The 10,661-nt window shown below is 49.2% G+C and overlaps 3 protein-coding genes across 4 annotated transcripts in view; all 3 read left to right on the top strand.

Annotated features, from left to right (window-relative positions):
* Positions 1–3,388: 3,388 nt before the first annotated feature.
* On the top strand, positions 3,389–5,065 carry LOC103592872 (ribosome biogenesis regulatory protein homolog). The gene has a single exon (XM_008575731.1). It carries the CDS (start codon positions 3,472–3,474, stop codon positions 4,567–4,569), a length of 1,098 nt encoding a protein of 365 aa, XP_008573953.1. The 5' UTR covers positions 3,389–3,471; the 3' UTR covers positions 4,570–5,065.
* A 2,861-nt stretch (positions 5,066–7,926) lies between these two features.
* Positions 7,927–9,072, top strand: LOC103592878 (ribosome biogenesis regulatory protein homolog). Its single transcript, XM_008575743.1, has 2 exons — positions 7,927–8,597; positions 8,709–9,072. The coding sequence occupies exons 1-2, from the start codon at positions 7,927–7,929 to the stop codon at positions 9,070–9,072; spliced, it is 1,035 nt and encodes a 344-aa protein (XP_008573965.1).
* A 61-nt stretch (positions 9,073–9,133) lies between these two features.
* Positions 9,134–10,661, top strand: part of ADHFE1 (alcohol dehydrogenase, iron containing, 1) — a 31,294-nt gene continuing 29,766 nt past the window's right edge. The window contains exons 1-2 of one of the 2 annotated variants that reach the window (XM_008575730.1): positions 9,134–9,159; positions 10,199–10,236. The gene's annotated coding sequence lies outside the window, so the exon portion shown is untranslated. Of the gene's footprint in view, positions 9,160–9,848; positions 9,888–10,198; positions 10,237–10,661 lie in introns of those variants that run through there. The other variant, XM_008575729.1, reaches the window with a different exon arrangement.

Raw genomic sequence — 10,661 nt, 5'->3', positions numbered from 1 at the left:
GGGGGGGGGGGGGGGGGGGGGGGGGGGGGGGTGCAGATGGGTGGATGATGAAAGGAGAGCAAATGTGAGGGAAGATGACATGTTCTGTAGTTTTAAACATACTGAATTTAGAGTGTGATATAAAAAATAAAAAAAATTTTTTTAAAAAGACCAGCACATAGAGATCTAAGCCTAGAGTTTTGAAAAGGAAAGGGATAAAGACACACCTCTGCCAAAGCAGAACACTGCAGTCTCTAAGGAAATTTACATGAGGCTTGTTAGATGTGCAAACCAGGGAGACCACTTTTCAGCTTGTAAGACTGCCCAAAAGGCAGAAACAGTGATGAGGTTTTATTGTGTAGTCAGGAAAAGTCTAAACGGTAAACAAATTCCAAACATTGTGTGAAGATAAATGGATAACTGAACATGGTTTCTCGGGCCTTTTACAATATTTATGGCTACTCTAATCTAGGTATGTAATTAGTAAGTAATTCCCCATATGTTTAACAGATTGACACACATCCTGCCTTCCCAGGATTTCTCTAAACAATGTTATCTGCGCTTGCTTATCTATACAAGAGTCTCCTAAGCAGTAAATTCTAATGAAGGGTCAGCTTCTTGGGCTAGAAAACAGGTCAATTAAGTTAAAAAAAAACGGAGTCACTGTAGTTCTTTTCTTTTACTCTCCTTTCCTGGCCTTTTTCTTCTTCATCACCTCTAAGAACTACCTGCACAAAAGTGGCAGCTGAGTGGATGAAATGGCATACCGTACAGGCACAGAAGAAAAGAAGGGGGTTCTGATGACCGAACTTGGGATCTCTCTGTATTTATGGCACAAAAGGAGGAAGTAAAACCAACAAAGGGAAAAGATAACATGCATCACCATTTGTCATACTATTAAAACATATTCACATATATGCGCACATCTCTGGTAGGCTTTCTTTTTCTTGACACTTTATATGTACCCTTGCCTAAATGAAGATGAAAACAAAGGGAAGCTGGAGACCAGCACTTACCACTTGCCTCAATAAGATTTTTTTAAAAGCCCCAATTCCCAATTTACTCCTTCTGCCCACCTTGAATACATAACCAACATTAATTCCGCTTTAACTTAGAAAAGCCTATAATACTTACTCTTTCAAGCAATCATGTATTGAACACCTATTATATGTAAGTAAAAATCAGTCTCCAGTCTTCAAGGAAATTAAAATCCATTTAGACTATAAAAAACCATTGAACATAAAACAATTACAGTTCAATTAAGAGCTGCTCTGTACAACCCAGAACAAACAGCATTTCATCCAGTGAGAATTCATACCATTTAACATCTGTCAAACTATGCTCTTTTTTTCCTAATTCTGAAGATTGACAGAGGAGCTAAACCCTGCACAGTCATACTTCCTGTTAGAGGACCAGTCACACTATATACTCGCAGTACATTTCTCCTTACACATCTTTCTTCTTCATTGTTCCATAGGGTCTCAATAAACTTTGTATCTAGTGTCTGGCACATGGAAGCCATTCAATTAAATGTTTCTTGAGTGAATGAATGGATCAGAAGCCAAGCTAAGCCCAGGGCAGTCATACCAATATCCTTAACTCTCTCCTATGGCAAATCCCCAAAGTTTGAAGATTCAAGGCAGTTACCTCATACAGCCTTTGACCTAGCCTTGGCCCCATGGGATGACTGATGTTAAAGACTTGATGCTGAGTGTTAAGGCAAAGGCTCAGGAAAAAAAAACAAAAAAACAGCAAATCCTAAAATGCTTTTAGATAAGAGGAAGAAAGGGGAGTCTGATACAATGCTGAAACTTGGAAAGTTTATTTCCTAACTGCTATTATGTTAATTTCTATTGGTTAATTCTCCAGCATAATCCAACAAAAAAACAGCAAATCCTAAAATGCTTTTAGATAAGAGGAAGAAAGGGGAGTCTGATACAATGCTGAAACTTAGAAAGTTTATTTCCTAACTGCTATTATGTTAATTTCTATTGGTTAATTCTCCAGCATAATCCCCTCTTCGATAACCCTTGTGCCCAGTGAAAGGAAGATAAACCCTGTAAACCACACAATCAGCACTGCCTCCCAAAATTGAATGTACATACTAATCACCTGGAGATCTTATTAACATGGAGGTTCTCATAAATTACATCTGGGGACAGGCCTGAGATTTTGCATTTCTAACAAGCTCCAAGGTTTTGTCATGCTGCTGGTCGGTTGACTGCACTTTTTGAGTATTACGAGCTTGAATGACATTGCAGAGAGTGTGTATATAGTCTTAAAGACAGAGTTAAGATACCTGTTGTTCCCACATTTGCTAGCTATACAACCTTAGATAAGTCATTTCACCTCTCTGAGACTTGCCTTTTCATCAGCAGAAATAACATAGTTAAAACAGTAGTTAATAACAATAATAGCTAACACTTACTAAATTCTGACTATGTACCAGGAACTAATGTTTCATATTAATCAACTTATGAATAGGGCTTAGGTTAAACAACCTGTCCAAGTAGGCACAATAAATGGTAAACCGAGATCTGATTCTAGGCACTTTGACTCAAGAAACCTAGTGTTTAACCACCATCTAATACTGCCTCTTTGGCTTAGCTCCCAGGGCCATTATTAAGATTAAATAATAATTGGTGTTTAGTTGGTTTTCATTGACCGCTCATATGTTCCAGGCCCTAGCCTAAGCCTCCCTTGGAGCACGTTAACACATTTATTCTTGTAACAGCCCTAGTTAGTGAACACTATTAGAATTCCCATCTAACAGGTTTTTAAATAGGCTCAAATAAGTTAAATGGCCAAAGGTCAAACAGTGGCATAATCAGGACTCGCACTCAGGCAGTCTACAGAAACCGCAGTCTTGCCAAGAGAGGACGAATCTCCTGACTCTGAGTCACCTCGCTGGGGTGGTGCACACCTGCCCCACCCAGGGCAGACTGAATGTCAGCCCCGCTCGCTCCCAAAGCAAACCGGGTGTGTCTTTCTCGGCCGACACCCAGGACCCCGAGAGCGGGTTATGGCTCTGGCGAAGTAATTTACCTAGCCCCAAGAACAGCTGACTAGCTACACATCTTTACAACGAGTTTATATTGAAATTGTAACCCCCCACCTGATCAGAACCCACATCAACTACAGCCCCACGGCCGTCCCATTCCCGAGCCCACCCGCACGGACCGCCGCATCCCGGGAGCCGCAGTCCCAATCAGGCCCTGGAACCTGTCCTCCGGGCTCCTCGCGCCAGCTCCGCCCACTTCCGGGCGCCAGGTCCCGCCTCTACGCCCATCAGCTCTCCAACACCGCCCTCTGCCGGCCTTTCCTCAAGTCGCCTGGATCTTGAGTGGGTTCCGGGTGCTCCGGAAGCGAAACTTTCTCTTCCGGGCTGAGCGTCTGAGCGCCCGCACGTGGTTGCGGTGCCGGGGCTAGAGCAGCGGCTGTGGAAGAAGTAACTTCAGCTGCCGCCCTTAAGGGAGTGAGTCGCCTGGAGCCATGGAGGGCCAGAGTGTGGAGGAGCTGCTGGCAAAGGTGGAGCGGGACGAGGCAGAGAAGCTGCAGCGCATCACGGTGCACAAGGAGCTAGAGGTAGAATTTGACTTGGGTAACCTGCTGGCTTTGGACCGGAACCCCCCAACGGGGCTGCGGCACGCGGGATCTACTCCAGAGGCCGAGCTGCGGGCCCTGGCGCGAGACAACACGCAGCTGCTCATCAACCAACTGTGGCAGCTGCCCACCGAGCGCGTGGAAGAGGCGCTGGTGGCGCGACTGCCCGAGCCCACCACGCGCCTGCCGCGTGAGAAGCCGGTGCCCCGGCCGCGGCCCCTTACACGCTGGCAGCAGTTTGCACGCCTCAAGGGCATTCGTCCCAAGAAGAAGACCAATTTGGTGTGGGACGAGGTGAGCGGTCAGTGGCGGCGTCGCTGGGGCTACCAACGCGCCCGGGACGACACCAAGGAATGGCTGATCGAGGTGCCCGGAAGCGCCAACCCCATGGAGGACCAGTTCGCCAAGCGTGTTCAGGCCAAGAAAGAAAGAGTGGCCAAAAACGAGCTGAACCGGCTGCGGAACCTGGCCCGCGCGCACAAGATGCAGTTGCCCAGCACGGCCGGCATGCATCCTACCGGACACCAGAGTAAGGAGGAGCTGGGCCGCGCCATGCAAGTGGCCAAGGTCTCCACCGCCTCTCTGGGGCGCTTCCAGGAGCGCCTCCCCAAGGAAAAAACACCCCGGGGCTCCGGCAAGAAGAGGAAGTTTCAGCCCCTTTTTGGGGACTTTGCAGCCGAGAAAATGAGCCAGTTGGAGCTGCTTCGGATCATGAACAGCAAGAAGCCTCAGCTGGACGTGACGAGGGCCACCAATAAGCAGATGAGGGAAGAGGACCAGGAGGAGGCCGCCAAGAGGAGGAAAATGAGCCAGAAGGGCAAGAGGAAGGGGGGTCGGCAGGGTCCTGCGGGCAAGAGGAAAGGGGGACCGCCCAGCCAGGGAGGCAAGAGGAAAGGGGGCGTGGGAGGCAAGATGAATTCCGGGCCGCCTGGCTTGGGTGCCAGGAGGAAAGGAGGACAGCACCAAGGGAGAAAGAGGAGGAAGTAATAGTTCCACTCTCAGAGCCGTTCTGTAAACCAAGAACTATGTTATATTAAATAAGTTCTAGGAAACGTACGGGAATGCAGAAGGAAGTGGCCGCTACCTTCACTGAGCTTAAAGGGACAGAATTGCCCTCCCTTCAAGAGAGAACGTTAAAGTGTTGGACTCTACAAATTAATATTTTCCCACAACTGAGACTGGCTTGAGATTAAAGGATTTGAGGTATTTGAGGACGTAAGAATTTGGGAAATAATTTGGTCCAAATTGGAAGTGAGTTCTATTCTTAAACAGCTATCTCTTTAATTTTGAATATGGGGCGAGGGGGAGTTGCTCATGTTTCAGACACTCCCAACAGACTGGTTTGTACATTTTTGCATTATTTTTATAGCAAGCTTGTGTATTTGTCAAAGTAGGGGGAAAGGAAAGATTACAAATATTTTCAAAAGTGGACTTACAAGTAACTGTTGTAAATGTTATTTAATAAAAATGTGGATGTGTCTAGTGTTGCTTTTAACTTTTTGACTATTGGTAGAAGTTATACTGGAAGCCAGTGACTTGGATACACAGTACGGATTATTTTTACTTTCTAAAAAACACAAAGCAGTTAAATTATAATGGTGTTAGTGAGACCACTGTTACTAGAAAAACTCATACTTCTTTTGGTAACAAAAATAATATTGAAAGTGCAGTACAATTGCTGTCTGTTTTTTTAAAAAAGATTTCATGCTTTTTAACACTGAACACATTGTTTTGCTGTAAATGATAAATCTAGGCTTCACTAAATAATGGTAATAGTCCTCATTAATCCAGAAAATACTTAAATCTTTCTCAAAATTTATATCCTGTTTTTTAAAGCTTGACTTCAAGTAGAGCCTATTTGAGGAAGAGAGAAAGAGACTCACAAAATCCTTAACTGGAACATTATCTTTTGATTCCTTTGTCAAACTGACCGGAGCTGGTTTGATTAGAAGGTGAAATGTTTGTAACTGCCTTGGGTCTTCTTCCTGTCCCTCAGTCTTTTCCAGTTTATTCTGAACGTGTTCTCAGAAGGCAAAGTGGCATTTTAAAGGATTCAGGGTGGAAAAAGAATGCCCTTGTTCTGCTCCCTTTCCCCAAGTCCCAACGTGAAAAATAGAGGATTTTAGGTCGAGATTTAAGGCAGTGTCCAAGACCCTACGGAGCGGTTAACTTCTAGGGCCATTCCAAGGGTGGATGGTGAGACTTTGCAGCTGGGGCAGTTGTGGTTGTGACTCCTCGTGGGGAAATGGTCCAGAGCCACGGCGGGCTGAAGTTCAGGCAGGCGACCTAGCAGGTCGGGTGCGGGGACGAGGTCCAGTGGGCGGGAGGACGGCGGCGGTGGGGATTGGCCGGCGGAGAGGGCAGGACGGGGACATGGGGAGGGAAGGAGGACTGTGCAGCCATGGCCGCCGCCGCCCGGGCCCGGGTCGCGCACTTGCTGAGGCAAATGCAGCTCGCAGCGTGAGTGCGGGGCTGGCGGACGGGCGGGCTGGGGCCGGGGACGCCGCCGTGCCCCTGCATCCCCCCTGGGTGTGGCCCGCCCGGGCTCCGCGCAGTCTTCCTCACGTTACTTTGATGATTTTAGGGACATGGGTACGCAGTGCTCTCCCGTCACGCGCCGGAGTGTGCACCAGGAGGGACAGCGCTGTCACAGAATGTGCCATGCACCCGTGCACGGCTTGGTGAGGCAGGTTTTAATCTAATGTCTACCGTTAATTTCTGCAGTGTCACACAGCTAAGCAGATGGCATAGCCATAATTTGAACTGAGATATTCTGGCCTAACGAGATAGCTCTTGTTCTCAGACTTGTGCTAAGGAATCTGAATTGTGTCTTGTAGATAATGGAAATCTATTGAAGCAATATTTCTTACGGTAAAACACTATGATCAAAGAATGCCCCATAAGATGCCACATTATAAAAAAATTACATGGCCAAGTAAGTTTGGGAAACTACTTACTGCTGTATTGCCCTCTCAGAGAGTCAGAGTGCACATTAGCACATGAAGGGCTCTAGGAAGTCCTGCAGAAAAGAAACAAAAAGTTCATCTGGATCTAAATGGTTTGTTCTAAACCTGTGTCATCATGGAACTCTATCATGCAACACCATTCATATCCCTTGGAACCAATGTCACGCAGAATGTTTTGGAATGGTTGCATGAGAAGGGAGTGTGGCATGATTAGAATTATGTTAACAAACATGCTGGTGGGGGGAAAGGAAAGATTACAAATATTTTCAAAAGTGGACTTACAAGTAACTGTTGTAAATGTTATTTAATAAAAATGTGGATGTGTCTAGTGTTGCTTTTAACTTTTTGACTATTGGTAGAAGTTATACTGGAAGCCAGTGACTTGGATACACAGTACGGATTATTTTTACTTTCTAAAAAACACAAAGCAGTTAAATTATAATGGTGTTAGTGAGACCACTGTTACTAGAAAAACTCATACTTCTTTTGGTAACAAAAATAATATTGAAAGTGCAGTACAATTGCTGTCTGTTTTTTTAAAAAAGACTTCATGCTTTTTAACACTGAACACATTGTTTTGCTGTAAATGATAAATCTAGGCTTCACTAAATAATGGTAATAGTCCTCATTAATCCAGAAAATACTTAAATCTTTCTCAAAATTTAAAATAGGCTCAAATAAGTTAAATGGCCAAAGGTCAAACAGTGGCATAATCAGGACTCGCACTCAGGCAGTCTACAGAAACCGCAGTCTTGCCAAGAGAGGACGAATCTCCTGACTCTGAGTCACCTCGCTGGGGTGGTGCACACCTGCCCCACCCAGGGCAGACTGAATGTCAGCCCCGCTCGCTCCCAAAGCAAACCGGGTGTGTCTTTCTCGGCCGACACCCAGGACCCCGAGAGCGGGTTATGGCTCTGGCGAAGTAATTTACCTAGCCCCAAGAACAGCTGACTAGCTACACATCTTTACAACGAGTTTATATTGAAATTGTAACCCCCCACCTGATCAGAACCCACATCAACTACAGCCCCACGGCCGTCCCATTCCCGAGCCCACCCGCACGGACCGCCGCATCCCGGGAGCCGCAGTCCCAATCAGGCCCTGGAACCTGTCCTCCGGGCTCCTCGCGCCAGCTCCGCCCACTTCCGGGCGCCAGGTCCCGCCTCTACGCCCATCAGCTCTCCAACACCGCCCTCTGCCGGCCTTTCCTCAAGTCGCCTGGATCTTGAGTGGGTTCCGGGTGCTCCGGAAGCGAAACTTTCTCTTCCGGGCTGAGCGTCTGAGCGCCCGCACGTGGTTGCGGTGCCGGGGCTAGAGCAGCGGCTGTGGAAGAAGTAACTTCAGCTGCCGCCCTTAAGGGAGTGAGTCGCCTGGAGCCATGGAGGGCCAGAGTGTGGAGGAGCTGCTGGCAAAGGTGGAGCGGGACGAGGCAGAGAAGCTGCAGCGCATCACGGTGCACAAGGAGCTAGAGGTAGAATTTGACTTGGGTAACCTGCTGGCTTTGGACCGGAACCCCCCAACGGGGCTGCGGCACGCGGGATCTACTCCAGAGGCCGAGCTGCGGGCCCTGGCGCGAGACAACACGCAGCTGCTCATCAACCAACTGTGGCAGCTGCCCACCGAGCGCGTGGAAGAGGCGCTGGTGGCGCGACTGCCCGAGCCCACCACGCGCCTGCCGCGTGAGAAGCCGGTGCCCCGGCCGCGGCCCCTTACACGCTGGCAGCAGTTTGCACGCCTCAAGGGCATTCGTCCCAAGAAGAAGACCAATTTGGTGTGGGACGAGGTGAGCGGTCAGTGGCGGCGTCGCTGGGGCTACCAACGCGCCCGGGACGACACCAAGGAATGGCTGATCGAGGTGCCCGGAAGCGCCAACCCCATGGAGGACCAGTTCGCCAAGCGTGTTCAGGCCAAGAAAGAAAGAGTGGCCAAAAACGAGCTGAACCGGCTGCGGAACCTGGCCCGCGCGCACAAGATGCAGTTGCCCAGCACGGCCGGCATGCATCCTACCGGACACCAGAGTAAGGAGGAGCTGGGCCGCGCCATGCAATGGTTAGTAATGCAGATAAGAGATGACACGGGAACCGGAGAGTGGCAAGGGCCTGGAGGGAAGAGGGTGTGTTGCGGTGGAGCCTTGATGGCTGGTGGGTTATAATGGGTGAGGGAGGAGGAGGGTCAGAATGGCCGAAGGCAGCCCAGGACTAACCCCAGCACTGAAGGAATGAGCAGAGTGGAAAAGCAGCCGGAGAAAGAGCAGCTCGAGGGCACCCAGGCGAGCAGAGTTCGGAAAGAGGCGACAGTTTCGCGCACCCGCCGCGGACGTGGCCCGGGTTCGGCGCTGCTGGAGCCGGGCTGGGAAGGTGCTGCAGGCGGCTGGGACCCGCGGTCGCTGCAGCCCCATTGCAGGGGCCAAGGCGTGTGCTGGAGGCGAGGAAAGGCAGGCGGCGCGTGCAGGCCGGGAGGGAGACCCCGGGGTGGGCACGCCAGAGCCTCCGGCATGAAGCACCAATATGCCGAGAAGAATTGAGTGAGAAACGCAGGACAGATGGAGCCCGAGAAGGCGGGAGGGCGGAGGATACAAACCTCAAGGAAGGAGTAGAAATGACGAGCTGAGGTAGCTGCAGAGCTTGAAAACAAAACAGAACGAGAAGGGGGAGGGGAGCAAGCCGGGCCCGGCGCACTGCCGCCTAAACGCCCGCGGCCGGCTGTGCCCGCCAGATGGCAGCCGTGGCTCGTGCGACCTGTCGCCGGCGCCTCCCCGGGATTTGATTTCTCGACTCGGAATTTTTGAGATCTCTACAGCCACGGAGATCAACGCTTCTCCACTCTTCCCCCTCGGATGTTTTCATTCCAAATTTGAGTTTGGGGCGGGTGGGGGCAGGGAGGAGGAGGTTATGCACTCGAGTCTCTACTGAGACCCCGTTGTGACAATCAAAAGCAACACGAAACCGTGTTCTGCTCCCTCGATGAGATAGCGAACAGGAGGAAGAGGCCCGCCGGAGAAGGGACTGTCCTAGAAACGGGAGGCGACCCGGACAGGGAGGGGAGACGTGAGCCAGGGCAGGGAACGTTTCCCAGAGGAGGACGTGGGAAACCCGCAGGGAGGCGACAGAGAGGTGGGAGAGCGTGGCTCCGGGGGCCGGGAAGGGAGGGACGCGAGCGGTGACCGGGGAGGGCTGAGGGTCCGGGGAGGCGTCCTGCAAGCACGAGTCCAGAGCTGGTCTGAAGAAAACTGGAACGGCCTGAAGACACGGGGGAAAAGTTCCCAGCGCAGGGGATGAGGGAGAAGAGGCGCCAGGGGCGAGTCAGCCTGGGGACAGTCTGGTCAAAGCTCCTAACCTAGTAAGAGCTGGGGCTTAGGGGAGACCGGGACCCCGTCTTAAACCTGACCGTCCCCGCAGTGCTTCTCTGAGCAGTGCTTGAGCAAAGAACCCGGGAAAGAATGATCCTGCAGGATGGGAGGACTCTGGGTCAACTGTCGTCCGTTGGGATTTCTGCGTTTTTTGGTTGGTTTGTTGGTTTCTATTGTACAGTGTCTGCCAATAACCACCAGTGTGATAGCACCTTAGGACTAGAATGCAACGTAAGTTACTTTTTTATTTTTTGGTTTCCAGTTTCACTTTACATTTTTCATTTTTTTTCCTTTTCCCTAGATGCCGATGCCCAACTCATTCTCATACTTACTCCCAAGGTAATACATTTTGGTTTTAAACTAGCCACAGTTTTGGTTTCTGCAGCTGGCATTTATAATACTTTTGGGCAAAGTGTAAAGCAAGAAAATCAAGGCGTGTATCAGGAAGGTTGATGAAAACAGTTACCTTTTCACTATGAAATTGGTAACGGTAGCTCTAACTACGCAATGTTAGCTGAATGTATGCTACTGATTATGTGTCTGGCCCAAATACGTATTTAATGGTATTTATAATGCTTTTCCATCTGGAATGGAAAGAATTCTTTGCCAGAGCTAAAAACGTACAGATAGGATTTTAAGAATGACTGAGTTCATCAAACAATATTGGTTCCTAGAAGGAAAAAACTTGTTTGTATCAATTTTTAAAATAAGATTATTATTAAAATAAGATTATAAGAAATTCTATTTCTTTTTTTTTTTTTCCT

The sequence above is a fragment of the Galeopterus variegatus genome, unplaced genomic scaffold, assembly GCF_000696425.1.
Source record: "Galeopterus variegatus unplaced genomic scaffold, G_variegatus-3.0.2 Scaffold1229, whole genome shotgun sequence".
Lineage (NCBI taxonomy): Eukaryota > Metazoa > Chordata > Mammalia > Dermoptera > Cynocephalidae > Galeopterus > Galeopterus variegatus.
Note: the sequence above shows the minus strand (reverse complement) of the source record. Positions and strands in the feature narration are given on the sequence as shown.